The 17218-nt window shown below is 42.2% G+C and overlaps 1 protein-coding gene across 2 annotated transcripts in view; it reads right to left on the reverse strand.

Moving 5' to 3' along the window:
- The window catches only part of ADK (adenosine kinase), a 267429-nt gene that overhangs the window by 248092 nt on the left and 2119 nt on the right, over nucleotides 1-17218 (reverse strand). The window contains exons 1-2 of one of the 2 annotated variants that reach the window (XM_030276803.4): nucleotides 10339-10492; nucleotides 5174-5248 (exon numbers count right to left, since the gene is read on the reverse strand). In XM_030276803.4, coding sequence (XP_030132663.1) covers nucleotides 5174-5248; nucleotides 10339-10352 — 89 coding nt within the window. In that variant the 5' untranslated portion in view covers nucleotides 10353-10492. Of the gene's footprint in view, nucleotides 1-5173; nucleotides 5249-10338; nucleotides 10493-17218 lie in introns of those variants that run through there. The other variant, XM_030276802.4, reaches the window with a different exon arrangement.

The following is a 17218-nucleotide window of genomic DNA, read 5'->3' on the forward strand; positions in this document are numbered from 1 at the left end:
ACATACCTTCATCACTGTATAGACAGTACACACTAAATCCAAAACACACAGCACTGCAACACCCACTAGAAGGAGAATTAACCCTGTCTCAGCCAAAACCAGGACAACAGGCAACACAATTCCCAGCTCAAAGCAATACAAAAACCCATTAACCTCTCCCGAGGGCTGATGAAGCACAGAATCTAAGTTAACAGATTAATGAAAGTGAAAAGTCTGAAGGGGGTAGGGGGTCCCCACTTAAATCTAGTAGCAAAGCCCATGTTTGCATCCTCTGCATTCCTGGATACTGCAGCTTCCAAGTACAGAATGGAAGCTGCAGTATTTGTCTTCCTCATTTTTCAAGCTCACTCCAGCATGCGTTATTGGGGAAAGGTTTGTTTTGCATTGAAGCCAACTTTGGTGAACAGAAAATCACCTCTGATCGTCTAAAAGCTATTTAGACCCTTGGCCGTTTCATGAGAGTTAACTGCATGAATGGTCTTTTGATTTTTTTCTTTGCTATGGGAAGTTACAATGGCTTCTGTTAGACAGGACAAAGGTAACAAACTGTAAATGTTGAGAATAACAGAAGCCACAGTTTATATAGACCAATCTAAATTTAACACAAGTAAGGACAAGTTTTTCGTCATTGTCAACTGAAGCTGCTTCACAAAATTCTTCTTAATTTATTTTATTATTTCTTAATTTATAATCCAAATTTCCACAAGACCAGAAAAAGGATCAAATATGTACATCTTCACTTTCATCACGGCAAACACTAAAATAGCTTCACACAAGAATGTTTAATTTACCAAATGTTAATGCTGTTCTATTACAGAAGTTTGTGCTTAACTGATCCATCACCTTCTGCCAGTACTTTGCAGTGAAGAAAGGTAAAGGATGCTCACGCATCTTGGTATCTCCACAAATGACCCAACCACTTTCAGTGCTACATTAAGTTGGCTGTACACAGCAGGAGATCCATATCCATACTTGTGAAATTATGGATCACAATGATAGCACTTCTTCCTTCCCTGAGATATTCTCTTTTCATGTAGCAATCGTTACCACCACTCCAAAGGCCCCATTCATTCTTCCTTTTCTGTTTCTTCAAACCTGTTCGTTCCAGTGAAGATGAAAAATAATATAAACCCATTACTTGATTTAAAGATACTTTGTATTTACACCAGAAAAGGCAGGAAAGAGAACTAAGGAACAGATGGTAGAGGGCATGACAGTTATAAAAATTCTAATCCTTGCTGAGCATCCTAAATGAACCTGTGCACAGACTGTCACAGACCTTAATTTAAAAGGAAAAAAAGACCTAAAGAGAAAAATACTCGTCTGCTGGGATTACCAACGAGAAACCATACAGAAATTTGTAATCCTGGACCATGATGGAGACAAAATAGTCAGTCTGCAGGTTTTAACTATAATGGAATTTGGCAGCCCGAGTAGTAAACATACCTCAACTTATGAGATCATGGCTCTGGTCAAGAGCCCAGAAATTAGAGTGAAATACAGCAATATGAGTCTTGAAACTTGCTGTGATAAATAAAACATATATCCTATTTTTCCCCTGTATATCCACTCCTTTTTAAGAGCATAGGCTGAAAGATATTTCCATGCTTATACAGGTGCAATTACAGATATTTTCCTTGCCTTTCCTCTAATCAATGAGGAAAGATCCGAGGTTTCACATATTGGGAAGTTTCAGGACTGGCACAATAGTCCTGTCAATGTCTATTTGTCAACACTGATTCTCTTCTCCTCCTGAGCTCCTGCAGCCAGACACAGCAAGAGAAGATTTATCCATACCATGAACACACATTTCTCAACCCCTGAAGTGCACTTGAGGTGACAAGTAATGCCCAGATCTCTACAACCAAAAAATTATCTACAACCAGATAAGCTAAATTCAGTGTCAAAAACTGAGTATTTGCAAAACAGAGTGTTCTAGGGAGAGCAATGAAACACATGCTGTGTCCTAACTTTGAACAGCCGGACACTGGAGTATTTAGAGGAGTCAGCAGTACTGAGTTTGGTGTCTTAAAATGTCACTGGCATGTTAATCAGAATTTTTTTGCCCATTTTAGCAGAGTTTAATATATGTAGAGTAGATTAAGTTATTTTTAAATGCCTTTCAAAGTTAGAAGGTAAAAGAATCTTTCCTGTTAAATGTCATGGGTAGAAGTGAGTACACCAAAAGCTTTAATGAATACCTGCTAGCAAAGTTATTTTCACAGATTAGCATAGCTATAGTTAGCAATTCACCCACAATGCATTAATTCTTATTCTATTCTTTCCCCTCTCAGCCCTAAGAAGCTGCTCTTTGAGTAAGTATCCATATCTTGATAAATTAAACAAAAATACTCTTAGGTAATGGAGTTGATGCAAACTAAAAGGAGACCAAAAAATCAAAACAAAACCACATTTCTGATATTTCTTTCATGCAGATACTAAAAATAACCAAAGACATATGGTGGACTATATTTATTTCAAGACTTCTTTCCAGCTCTGTAAACAGAAACGAAAGTGGTTTGTGGTATCACCAGTTTTCAACAGTGCCATCAACATTGCTAACACTTTTCCAGATTGTCTCCCTGAGAGGCAAGAAATGGGACCCAGAAATCACAACAGAGGCTAAAGCTTCTCTGGCCCAGGTAATGCCAGGCTGCTGATATGGTCTGAAAAGCCCAGATGGGCATGGTGAACTTCTGTTCTGATATAAATTAAAATTGACTCTCCTAGGAAAGGCTTAATGCCCTCCAAAACTTGTCGAGAGAGTAAAAGACTTTGGAGATCAGATTAGACCAAAACCTACCTTGAAAGCAAAGAGTCAGGGTTGTGCTAACCCAAGCCAAAAATACCCACCCACCCCTCCAACACTGCTCATTTCCTCAAACCAGTATTACATGGCAGCAAACTGTTTAGAATCTGCAAGGAGTAGAACTGCATTATATGTTTATTTTCAGGTTTATTTCTAACATGGATTGTAGGCCAAGTAAATATTTTTAAAAGACCACTTTCTATACTTCCTTATGCTGTTTCAATTTGCACTTTCTTAACAGAAGTTACAAAAATAAGCTGTTTACAGGACTCATTTTAATACTCTTATTTCATTTACAATATATATTGATTAAACTTGCAACATCAAGTCCTTTATTCTGAACAAAGGTATTTATTATTACAGGTGACTGTACAAGAGGTGGATAAAACAACAGAAACACTGTAAAAGTTAAATGTATAAAATTCTTATGGGTGTTTACCTAAACTTTTCTTATTTTCCTAAGCTACCTTCTCAAGCCAGAGCCCTGCTGGCCTGACAACCCCATTAAACATTCCCACCCAGTAGATGAGGTGAGAAACAGACTCAAGGTTGCCAAGATACCAAAAGCTGACACTACATGGCTAGAGATGGGTGCATGTCTTGCTTGACAAGAAAAAAGAGAAACTACAATGATCAACAATTTCTCTTTCAAATGCTTCACAGTTCTGAAATGTTTATGCTCTTGCACCTCCCTGCAGCATTTTAATAGATAACTTTATTCTAGCAGTTGTTCTACAGCTCCATTTTCTATCTCCCTTCACAAGCAGAGGAGACATGGGATCTGATCCCCATTTCAGGAAGTGTTGCAAAAAGTAGTTGGACCCAGAGTAGAAACACTCTTGTTGGTTTGTTAAATGGACTTTTCTGCATACCCTGACAAACAGGGAGAGAGATATCAAATCAAGTGCAGGAGAAGGTAAACAAGCTCCTCAGTTTTGAGGTTATTACCAGAGCTATCACACGATCAGCAGGCTCCTGTGAAACTGCTGGGGGAAGACTGCTTATGGCTTTCAATAATGCAATACCCCACAAACGCATTTCAGCAGTACAGAAATGCTCACAGAGCTTATGCTGCTCCAGGAGATAATTTAATTTGTCTGACAGGACTCAAATTTGAGTACATAAGACTTCTAATTTTTAAATTAAATTAAATTCTGCACAGCACATCACATCCAGTGAAAAGCACAATGCACTTCTGAAGGATTTCAGTGCTGCAGAGAGATCCCATCATCTCTTTTATGTCAGCAGCTTGTAAGGATTAGTTGGGGAGAATTGTTGGGTTGGGAGAAGGGCATTACTTATTTTTAGAGATTGGCTTTCAAGTTATTTCAGTGGAAACGTGAGGCAGAGAATTACACCAGATTAATTCACTTTTTTGAATGTTCAAGACATAGACCTGATTTCTTAAGTTCCAGGTGTTTGAATTTGACACAATCCATTATATTCTTGTCTTTTGTTTCCAGCTTACAACAGAGAGGCTTTCACTTAAATAAACCTTAAGATAAAATTTGAGTGATGAAATATTGATGACAAATTATTGCTTTTAAAAGCTGCAGAACAAAATATTTGTGCCTGACAATACACATTTAAAAAAAAAAACTCTGCACCTGTTCTTTATTTGGTAATGTGAAATTTAGTTTTGATGCAATTTTCCCATTAACTAAATAAAGAACTATTGGAGAAAAAACTCATTAACACTTCAAAAATTAAAGAAAACATTGCAAGCACTCTGAAAGATCAAATCAACTTACAAAGCAGAGAAAAAGCGGAGAAAAAGCAATAAAAATGGAGCTCAAGCAGAAAGATTTAAAAGAGCAACTGTATTTTACACCTCTGGAAAAGACAGATCTCTAAGCTGATTCAAGAATGAGTAGGCTTAATGCCAATTAAGCAATCCAGCAATATGGTTATATGGATGGCAGCATAACAAGAAGGCTTAAGCAAGATAACAGACAACCTGGTAAGAAGCAGTTCTGTTCCTGACTGATAAACTAGAATATTTTTTTAAAGGTATATTTGCACAGCTTTTCTTGGTGTGTTACAGAAACGGCCTATTTACCCCACAGACATCACTGAAGAAGAATACAGTAATGGTAAATCAAAAGTAGCACACAAAGATTTATATAAGACCTACCTAAATCCTACTGAAATTTATGACTCCTTCCAATTAAAGACTAACAAAGACAGCATGAGGACACGAGCAAGAACAATCAAATGACAGATACTGGCTACTTCCAGCTCAAGGCCAGAATCCCAGAGATCAGCTTAAACACAGCATTATACAGGCACGTAGCCCACCATTTATTTACAGGCATAATTCTGGAAACAAAACTGACATTAAAAAAAAAAGATATCAAGCCTTACTTGTCAAGGAAGTCCTTGTCCACAACTGCACAGATATCAAGCAGAGGATTTCCCATTCCAAACAGGACATTTTCACTGTAAGAGAATCAATTATTTCAAGTTAGCTTTGCACTGGTTTATTGTTTCTAGTATATGTAAAGACATTTTTTTATTAGAGAGAAAAACAAAAGAATACACATTTTGCCCAGCACAGAAAACACCTAGTGACCTGGCATATACACAGAATCAAATTTGAGTGAAGTACCATCCTACAGTAATCTTTGATCAATACATGAACTGCAATAATAAACACATTATTCTGTTAAACTGTCACTCAGATAAAGAATTTAAGCTGCATGCCATGTTCTGGACTTTTAAAGGATGATATTCAATTTGTAATACCAAATTTTAGACAGGGGAAGCATCACACCAGAGTAATAAGAATTTCACTGAAACTACTCAGTTGTTGGGTACCAACAAATAATTAATAATTTAAGTCTGTTCTACTAAACCGAAACAAAGAGACTACGGATTCTGTATTGTCAGCCATTTTAAACAGTGCAGCTGTATTTTGGTAGGTTGGATGTACTTTTAAAGTAATTTGACATTCATTACCATTACTTCTTTCACACAGAAAAAAAATATATAAAAAATACTGTAAACAGTATTCTTGAGACAGATAGCTTTAACCTCCTTTTTTAGATTAATTCAGAAACTATGTGTTACATTTTCCTGAATAGCATGTACTGGGGTGATAATGCAGTAATACCAAAGGATCAGATATGTGGCCAAGTGTCAAGTAGGAGTGAATGCAGCTGTTCTCTCAAACTACATCCAAACCAAACACATTCCTTGCCCAACTAACGCCTACTGTCTCCAATCAACAAGGCAGACCCATGCTCCAGCTATCAAAGGTAGCTTCAGTATGACCACCTATATGGGGTTTGTGTGGCCAGGTTTTGGTAGCCAGGGGTCTACAGGGGTGGCTTCTGTGAGAAACTGCCAGAAGCTTCCACTATGTCCAGCAGAGACAATCCCTGGTAGCTCCAAGATGGGCATGCCATGGGCCAAGGCGGGGCTAATGATCATTAGAGATGATCATTAAACCTCGGAGATAACAGATTTCAGAAGAAGGGTGAAAAAAAGTTAGAGCCGATGTAATGAGGCCAGAGAAGAGCAGGGTGAGAACACGCGAGAGGAACAGCTCTGCAGACACCATGGTCAGCAGAGGAGGAGAGGCAGGAGCTGCTCCTGGCACCTGAGCTGAGGTTCCCCTGCAGCCCTTGGAGGTCCATGGGGATGCAGAGATCCCCCTGCAGCCCATGCAGGAAACCCAGGCTGGAAAAGGTGGATGCCTGAGAGGAGGCTGGGACCCCACTGGAGACCTATGCTGGAGCAGCCACCTGGCAGGGACCTGCAGACCCATGGAGAGAGGAGCCCGTGCTGGAGCAGGCTTCCTGGTAGGACTTGTGATCCTGTGAAGGAGCCATGCTGGAGCAGCCTGTCCTTGAAGGACTGCACTCAGGGAAACAGTGACCCACACTGCACTATGGAAAACACGATTAATAACCTTGATACTGAGACACAGCAAACCATGCTTTAAGTATCCTAGTTTTTGTAGCTTTAAGGATAATCCTTTAGCGCCCATTTCACCGTAAATAAATTGTGGAAGATGCTGCTTGAAATGTGTGCTTGATGCTGCTTGTGGAAGATGGAGCCAGAAACCCAGCTTGCTCCTAACTGGAATAGTTAACATCTGCTTAGTAAAAACCTGTAAGACTGGCTAAATGCTTTTGTCAGTGTGACAAATAGCACAATGTTCAAAATAGCATAACCATAATTACACCTGGCTAGAAGACATGAAGAGTGAGAGACAGATGACAGTTCAGAAGATATAAGGATAAAGGGGATTGCAGTTGAAGTCACAAGACAGAACATTCTCTCTGTTGTAAAACCTAAGTATTGCATAAGTAGTACTGTAGGACAATGAATGAAGTCCGAACTGTTCAAGTGTTGAATGCAGATTTGTCCCAAGCCATATGTTCCTGTACTTAATGTTTACCTGATTTTCACATGCTGTGAAATTCTACACATCAATAAATTTATAACTACACTTAAGAAAAAAAAACATATCATGGATAACTTCCATATAAGACAAGAGCCAGGACTTTAGTGGTCAGTATGCCAGAAAACAGCAGCTGTACTTACAAAAAAAAAATCTGAAATACAGCTGACATGCTGAGGTCACCGCCCATGAAGAAGTTACACATTCAATGTAAAAGCAAAATAGAAGCTACCAAACATTCAATGAGCTGTGGGCTACAGAACCTGCAGGTCAGTGTTTTCAAAGCAGCACAAGAGCAACTTTGTGCAGAAGCTCTATGAAGCCAATAACATGTGTACAAACTCCTCACATGTCAACAGCAGCAGGAACCAGAACTTTTCAGTGCTATTTAATCCAGGCAGCTCTTTACATCACATCTAAGTCCTGCTCATTCCCAAGCCTTCCTTCGCCCACAATATTTTATAATCATCCCCATTCAAGTATTCCAAAGGCTTTATGTAGGGTGCCATTTGGAATCAAGTTTGAAAAGTCAGCATCTATGTGTGTATATACATACAGACACACAAAGAGTATATATATATATGTATAGCAACAAGATATATGCCTTTTAAACTACAAATAGGATGTTCATACAAATCTAAAAGTTGTTTGGACAAAAACATACCATCCATCTTACAGGCAAAACTACAGAACAGCAACTATAAAAACCTTTGATGTATATCACATTTACATTCATAACTATTGACAAGCAGCAATAATCTTTATGAGTTTGGCTTTTAACTTAGGACTACATGAAGTGTGAGCTGCAATTACGAATTCAAGCAAAGTAACTCATTAAGTACAAATAAATCTTCACCTGTTTTGTTCAGACATTACTAATATGACTGATTTTACACAAATGGCCACATTTTCACACCTTACTCTTATCAGAAGTGGCAGAAGTAATAAAATGAAACCAGACTGGATAAAAACAAAACAACAAACACAAACAAAAAAGAACCCACAACATCAGTACTGAGCTACCCTTGAACCTCTTTTAAGAAGTCAACAAAATTAACTGCAATTGAATGATCTGGAAAGCTGTTTCCAATCTCATGCCCTCCTGCTGCAGGCATTTTTAAAAATATGGTCCTGATTCAAGTTGGCTGCTGAGCATTAGCAGCACTATATCCAACTATCACACAATATTGTTATCATCCCAGGCTGCTGTGCACTTCCATGGAAGAGCAACATCAAAATATCAGTGAAAGCTTATTATTAGTTACTGGCACAGAGACAGAGGAATATTTTGGGCCTTTGGATACTGGCAACTCAGAAAGCCTTAAACATGACTGAGACATTTGGGTGTGCAATTGCATGGCAGCACGCTGTGTGCCTAGTCGTCCTTTTACAAATTTAAGATACGGTCTTGTAAAATCTAAAATATTAGTATTTCTAAAGGGTTTTACTATGCCCTTTAAAGTAAGGCAAAGCAAGGCAGGTTTTAAGCCTGTTCTCAGCATATCCATTTCAGTTTAAAACCCCATATAAGACAAGATTTGAACTTACCGAAAGTTACTTATTTTTGTAGTTAAAGCAAAACAGCAACAGCACCAGATTTATGGCACTTGACTAGCTATAAGCTCTCAACTAAGAGCATCCTTCTCTCATCCCACATGCCCATGTAACATCATTACAAGTAGGATGATACTTATAACAGTAATTAACACAGAAGTACCCTATAACTATTATTCCATCCTTCCAGAGTTCAGACAATTTTCTTGCATCACTGGTCAGCAAATCACTTTAGCATATAGACCTTAAACATACAAGGTGGCCTGCAGGACTGCTCACATGCTTTCCTGACGTGGGTAAGCAAAGACAATATTTGGCTAAGCAGTTACATATTTACATACTGACTTAGAGGAACATCTTCAGTGAAGATTTCATTTATTATGAAACTTTCGTAGTCTTCTAAAGTGACACACACTCACAGGCACCAACTTTGAAAACAAGTCTAAAAGCTTTGGCCTTATGTAAGCAAGGCTGCCACAGAAAAAAACGTTCCACCACTACCCAGCTCCTCAGACAGCTGTGCTAACTTCATGAGCCCAACAGTGAAATACTATTGCAATTTCAAAGTTAACGTCTCGGTCAGAAACAGTGTGAATGAAACCTGATACACAGAGTTTGGAGGGTGGAAAGAGGAGATGAGAGAATTGCCTTGAATTATCAAATTGAACTTGGAGTCTCTAATATTAGGCATTTCTTTAGCAGCCAAAGACCTGATCAAAGGTTACCGATTTACCTCACAATACAATCCCATCTTAAGATGAAGGGTTTGGGGGAGAAAAACTATTCACAGTAACTCCTTTCACTGAATGTTAAGTTACGGGTTTGTAATTCTCCGAGTTTCGCTGACAGGCTGATACCACCGCAGTTCCAACAGCCTGCCAGAGACTAGCCTGCTATTAAGCCCCTGCTTCTCGTTATTGGGGATTCTTTTAAAACCTAGTTCCAGTCACGGCAAGCTACAGCGAGGGTTTAAGGTTCCAGCGCGGCTGCCGGGGCCCCTCGACACGCATCCTCCCACGCCCACGGGCGGCACCCCGCGGCGGGCGGCGGCCGCCCGCGCCCAGGCGCTACCTGTGACAGCGGCACCGCCGCCGCGCGACGCCGCACGCAGCCCCGGCCGCCGGCCCGCGGATCACCTGCGGCCCGGCCCGCAGCAGCGCTGCTCGGGGCTCTCGCTCCCGATGCCGCTGGGCACCGGCATCGCCCAGCGCCGCCAGGAGTCCCGGCCGGGCGCGCCCACCTGCCCGCGAGAAGCCAACGCGGCGCCCCGGGAGCGCTGTCCCCACCTGGCTCAGGGGCCAGTAGGACACCGGCACAGCTCTCCCTCCTTCCTCGCCCCAGGGGAGAGGGCGTGCAGCCACCAAACCAACTCGCGGCAGACGGAGAGGGATGGGACGAAGCCGCGCTGCCCCGCATCCTGATTACACAGCGCGGAGAAGAGCCCGGCTGCGGCGGAGCATCGCGCCGGGCGCCTCCGCCCCGCCAGTAGGAGCGCATCAGCACCCGCCGCCCCTTCCCCCGGGACGCGGGGCTGTGCTGCGGGCGCTGCCTGGGTGCTCGACATTACCTGAGAGCGGCCATGGCTCCACGCCCGCCCGGCCGCCCGCGGCAGAGTCCCCCGGCAGCGGCACCAGCACCGTCGCCTCTCCGCCCGGCGCCCGCGCCTCAGCCGCGACTGAGCGCCGGGCAGCGCTCGGCCGGCCCAGCGCGCGCCCCGCCCCGCCCGCTCGCGCGTCCCGCCATTGGCCGGGCGGCCGGCGGGGGCGGGCACGGGCCCTGCGCGGCGGCCGCGCGGCGCGAGGAGCCGCGGGGCGCTGCCGGCGGGCCCCGCGCCCCGGTTCGACAGCGCCCGGTACCGAGCGGTGCCGCCCGCCCGGCACCCCCGGGATCCTCGACCGCCATCTTTGGTACGGGCGGAGAGCGCGCGCCTCCCACATAGCTCCTGCCGCTGCCGTCCCCTCCGCGAGCCCCGGCGGCGAGTGTGGGAGACAGTGACAATTGGCCAAGGGAAAAAAAAGTTTAGTGGCGATAGCCGAGCAGAGGTGTGGGGCTCGAGCCGCACCGCCCACAGCAAAGATGGCCAGCGGAGCCCCTGGCAGCGCTGCCCCTCGGGTGTCACGGGGCCGTGGGAACCGAGGGAACCCCCGCCCCGGCTCTGTGCTGGCCGACACACGATCGCTACACCCTCGACACGAACGCGTTTTAATTCATTTCATTTAGCTGTGCGTTGTGTCAGACGCGAAGCCGCCCCGAGTGACCTCCCGCCTAACCTGCCTTCCTCCGCAGGCGGCGGCCGCCGGGCGCGGGGCCGGGCTGCCGAGCCCCCAGGCACATCGCCTCAGTCCGGGCTGCCGAGCCCCCAGGCACATCGCCTCAGTCCGGGCTGCCGAGACCTCGGGGCACACCGCCTCGGTCCGGGCTGCCGAGCCCCCGGGGCACATCGCCTCGGTCCGGGCTGCCGAGCCCCCGGGGCACATCGCCTCGGTCCGGGCTGCCGAGCCCCCGGGGCACACCGCCTCGGTCCGGGCTGCCGAGCCCCCGGGGCACACCGCCTCGGTCCGGGCTGCCGAGCCCCCGGGGCACGTCGCCTCTGTCCGGGCTGCCGAGCCCCCGGGGCACGTCGCCTCGGTCCGGGCTGCCGAGCCCCCGGGGCACATCGCCTCGGTCCGGGCTGCCGAGCCCCCGGGGCACATCGCCTCGGTCCGGGCTGCCGGAGCGCCTGGCAGCCACCTGTGGAACACAGCGCTCCGGGTGCCCGCCGGCCAGAGGACACCACAGGAAACACGGGAAGAAAAGGGCAGCCCGTCATTGCTTCTCCCCTTTTCTTACTCGCCTGACTCTGCCAGAACTGCCGTATCAGAAAGGGAAAGTCTTGCTACAGCCAGGTTTCTATCGTCACTCCTCATCTGGCTGTCAAAATTACTGCCACATTGTGCAGATTTGGCACTTACTTTGTTAACTTACTTGCACCAGAAACACTGATTCATGAAACTGAAGCCAATAGGTTGTTTTTGCCAAAAATGAAACCCACATTGTTAAGTACTGCTGTGTCACCTCTAACTAAATATTTAAACTTCACAACTTCATAATCCTGTGGTTATTAGTCTGAAGTTTCCCTTCCCTTCCATCCACAAAATGGGAATATTGTACTCAGAAAAATTAAAGTCAAACTTTCCATCTATTTCTGATTTTGGTGTCTCTCAGAGGAGATGATGCCAAAATACTACACGCTGATGAAGGTCAAGGACCTGCATTGTCACATGAAAATAACAGAAACATTTACGTTCATTACCTCATGTAGGACAAATCTCTTAGGTCCTCTAAATCAGACACTCAAAAAACAATTACCACTTACTGAACTAGTCACAAAATTCTCATTATTGAAGTGTCAGGGGTCCTGAAAAGTCAAATAAGAGTAGGAAACACATCCATCCTCTCACTGTTACTGCAACACAATGTGCAAGAGGTCCTCAATCCTGAGGGAGGATTTTGAACTCTATTGAAATGCAAATACATAGATACATAATGGTTGCATCCTCTGCTGCACACTGAACAACTTATTATGTCCAGTTTAGCAGTTTCAGTGCTTAATAGCCAAACTTCTGTTTTATAACCTAGAAGGTGGGGGAGCAAGATCCCATCACCAGCAAATATAGTAATAGCTACATAACTTGTTATTGTATATAACTAAAGAATACAGCTGTCTTCTTGGTTCTATCACTGTATTCAAAATATTAAAAACATTTTTTAAACCCACTTGTAGATTCCCTCATAAATAATTTCCTGATTTTAACAAGCACATAAAGATATGTAAAGAAAAATACATATAATACTTGAACATGAACTATATTTACAGTAATTTGCAACATACAGCTCCATATTACAAATAGTAAGCTATAGACTAAGAGGCCAAATGACGTACACCATCAAATGTTTCTAAATTTTACCACTTGAGCATATATTCTCTAAAAAATATTAACATCTTTTAGTGGAATAGCACGTATAACACCTCAACAGCAGCCAATAGCACTTTATAAGCCTCCAGCTATTCCCCATGTCCAATCATCCTGCCTGTGCTATCACATAGTCACAGGTTCTACTGCTACTGACGTCTTCAGACACCACCTACTCCTACTTATCACTGGGCTTTTAGTCATTTGCCATGGAACTGCTAGACATCCAGACCTAACCCTAGCCTAAGTGGAGAAAAAGCAACCAGAGTATCCATGGCAAAATGGTCAGTTATGACTTATGGTCATTCAGAGATTAACTTAATGCTTGGGCCCCAATTTCAAATTGCAGTCCCACCATGTAATGTGCTGGGCAGCCAGTCTGAGTTTGTTCAGCCTTCTTGAACCTCCAAACTCCTTCTGCTTGCATGGGGCAGCTGACCTTGCCTTCACAGGTGATTTGGCCTCAGAAATCCCTGAGAGAAACATGCAGCTTTTGTATCCAAAAATATATAATGTCTGATGCAGTCTAGCACAATTTCTTGACTGCTGTTTTTACTATACAAGAGAGAAAGCTTCATGACCACATAAGTTTCTCTACATATAATAAACAACTTCCTTGGGTAGTTTCACTAAAATGTTTCCTTTCAAGCATACTATGAATTCAAAATTAACTCCAACCCTACCTGATAAAATAACAGGCAGGTATATGAGAACAATTAAAATTGTACTTTATTGAAGTAATCCATGAAACTCTACACACTATATATTTGTAACTTGTGTATCCAAGAGATAGGCAATCTACGCCTTAGCTTTGGACTAATGCATTATGTTTTACACCACAAACATTTGGTATAAATCTTACCATTTCCAACATAGAAACAAAAAGTTCTCTATTAACTCCCATATTTTCACTCAATTTCTTCAAAGTACAAAAGGTTGATCTTAGATAAGCTGCCTATCTTGTTTGCAAGACAGAAGGAGGATCTTTTATGTAATAGGCCCAGTAGACATTATAAAATGGGACTAGTGAGCAGCAAGTCCACAAATTCTCTTTCAGCAACAGCATTTTGCAGAGCTTGCAGATATCTTCTATTGTAACAGTTGTTTTGGAAACTTTTCTACAGAGAGAATTTAATATCTTGCAACATAAAATAAGATACATTTTTAGTTTGTATAGGATCTGCTTGCAAAGTATTAAAAATCTTTTATTATGTGATAATTCTGTAAAATCATCCCATTTCTTTTTATGTAGCTTCACAGAGTGTTCAGCTGTAAAAGCAAAGTCTATAAATCTGCTAACTCTTCAGCATATTGCAGACATCCATATTTTCTTCTATTTTATTCTAATCAAACAGCACAGCCCTTGAAACAGTTACAACTGCTTTGTACCACTGAATGTACAAGGAAGAAAACCCCACAACAATCTCTCACCGTAAATGAAATCCCAAGGTACCATAAAGGCAGCAAGTAGCTTTATCTTACCATATCCTTCAAGTTCAGAACAGCTTTGACTGCGGTCAAATAATCATTATGGAAATTATTACAGTTCAAAATGGAAAAAATCCCCTTCCCTTCCCTGAAGTCTGAGTAATACCCAAAGACTTCTCTCCTTCACACAAAATGCATTGATATTGTATAAATAATAATATTTTGTACTACTATTATACATTATATGAATAATACATTTTAAGAATCAATTTATGTAAATAAAAAATGAACAACCTTGAAAAAAACATTGCGTTCACATTTTATCTGCAATTTCAATTTACTTTTTTAAGAAGATAAGGTTTTCCAATACACTGCCAGCAAATAGTAATTAATGACCTTTAGATAGCAGCCTATTCCCTGCTTCTGAAACTGGTTTTGTGAAATATTTGTGTACCATGCCTGTGTAAGTAACTATCAAAATTCAATATCACAACCTTGTATCACAAGCCAGAATTTTGCTTCCAAGATTTCCACATGAAATATACCTTAGCAACAGCAGAGTAAGCCAAGGTCTTGTGCTACAGAATTTCACATTGCTACACTAACACCATCGGCAGCTAATTCTGCATTCATTCAAGTCTCTTTCTTGGGCATCTTCCTTGTCTGTTCATAAGCAATATTAGTAGATCCAATGAGGTGAGTAGTAATCCTACACAGACTGATCCTTTAGTTAAAAAAGAAGGAACTCAAATCTCAGGAAAACACAATTTCAAGACTCAAGATGAAAGAGGCCTGTTTACAGTGGCTCTTCTCTCCCACATAATCCAGCTTCAAGCAGCCGCAAGGCAGAGCTGCATCTCTCTGCAGGGTTATTGGCCAAGGCTGTTAGTCTCAACTACTGCTGTGGGTGTGGCTCTGCTGGCCAGGTGGGCTGCAGGTGACATCAGTAAGGAAAGAGAGCCTGTGGTCCAGAGAACAAAAAGCCTTCCCCACAACCTCCTGTTTCCTCAGCTTACACACTCCCTACAATAAAGCAAGGAATTACTTCAATTAAAAGGATGAAACACCACAGCAATCTTTCTCCAAAACATGCTGTCATGTGGAAACATGACATGTGCTGTGCAAAATCCCAGAGGATTACATCAAAGGCCAGGTGAAGACACTTGTCAAGGGTAATTTGAGAGTTACATATCTGAACAATGGAAATCAGCGCCTGCATTGTAACAGCACAGGAGTTTCCATGCTGCAAGTCATTACGGTTTTGGATGTATTTCTGTCAACACAGCTTGGAACGGAAGGTAACTGCTGTTACATCCTAAATAAAACAAAATTAGCAACGTCTGTTGCTAATGTCCTCAAGAGTATTTGTCTGATTTCTAAAGAGGACTAAATATTCATCTGAAGAAAAAGTCTATTGCTTTAATTCTGGGAACAAACATGGAAAAGTGCTTGAGTTTCAACTCCTTCTTTGACCTGAGAACATTATGAATACCAACATGGAAAACGCTACCTGTTTTTGCAGATATAAGAAATAGAAAAGTAAGAAAACTATAAGACATGAAGACAAAAACTGAAATGTATACAGATGGGGAGAAAGGTGAAATTAAAAAAAAATATATATAAAAACCCCCCAAGAAAACAAAAAACAAAAATACAAACCCAAACCAAGAGATAAAAGAGAGAAAAAAATTATTTACTGAATCCTAACTGAAAGCTTAGTCACAGCTAACTTAAAATATTCAGAATCTTCTTTCATTTATAAGGAGCTGATGAAGGAATAAGCTAAATTAAAAGCTAGCTTATTAAGAAAATTTAAAATGCGTGAAATTATCAATATTTTTTACAGCCACTAGTATCAAGCTTTCTAAAATCTAGTGGAACAGTAATGACAAAAGACTGCTTTTGATAACAATTACGCACAGAGTAGCTGACAATTTATTCTTAAAATGAAGAGATAGTAGCAGAAGAGGAGGAATACTGTACTTTTTACTTTTAGCATGAACTATTTGCCAAACTCAATGCTTACACTGTCTTCTAGATAAACTGATTTGTTCAAACAACTAGCCACGTCATAACTATTCAATCAATACAGCAGCTACAGAACAGCCAGAAGGTCATAATGCAGCACAGGGGACTTGACAAGTTTGTGTGCAGAAGGAAAAAATGAACATGCATATTGCTATACAGACACGTACATTTAAGCTCAAACATTTCTACAGAAAACGTCCAAATTCTTTCATATCTGTACCAGGCTGTTAAGAGAATCTGCCCGTGGTTTTCACAGACTTCCCTAACAAAACCACATACAAAAGAACACAAATCCTTAGTAATTCTCCTCTAAGGTAACACCTCATGATGTTTCTAGTAAGTTGATGCTACCACTCCATGACAAGCCATTTGCAGTTTTGCAAGCCCATTTTCTGTTCAAACAGTGCAGTTCACAGAGCAGAGATGCAGTCAGAAGCCCGAAACAAGGCAGCACACATTAATGGCCTTGCCTAAAGCCCATTGGTTTGTAGTGGGGATTTGCAGCGTCAATAAAGACAATGCAAAACCTGCCTCCCAGCAGATGAATGTCAGCACAACACATTGTTGAGCTGGGAATGCCAGTTTGGGTCTCGGGCTTTGTGTGCTCACTGGGTGGCAAAAGCCAGCCATCCTATACTGCTTTCAAACAAGTGTAGCTTCCTGAACCCAGTCAGCTTTGCCTACCTCATGAGGGAGCGATATTTGCTTTCCTTTGTCTGAAAAGATCAAAAGGGTCTAAAAATGTAATCATGAAACCTCTATGAAGCCACTTTGAGAGAAAAAATGATGACAAAAAAAAAAAAAGAGATAAAACAGGGAAAGGAAACATTTGCTTTGTTGATGAGGTATGGCTTGTATTGCATTGCAGAATTAATTTTTTATACTAAAATAGTTTTCATGGTAATCACAGGAAAGGTTGAGGTTGATATCATATGGGAGGATAAATATGGTACAACCATCCTTGTTGAATCCATTAGACATGGTCTTCTGAAGAGACTGGAGAGCCCCAGATATTGAGAACAAGCAATCGCTCTCTAT

This window comes from Taeniopygia guttata, chromosome 6 (genome assembly GCF_048771995.1).
Source record: "Taeniopygia guttata chromosome 6, bTaeGut7.mat, whole genome shotgun sequence".
In the NCBI taxonomy this organism is placed as follows: Eukaryota; Metazoa; Chordata; class Aves; order Passeriformes; family Estrildidae; genus Taeniopygia; species Taeniopygia guttata.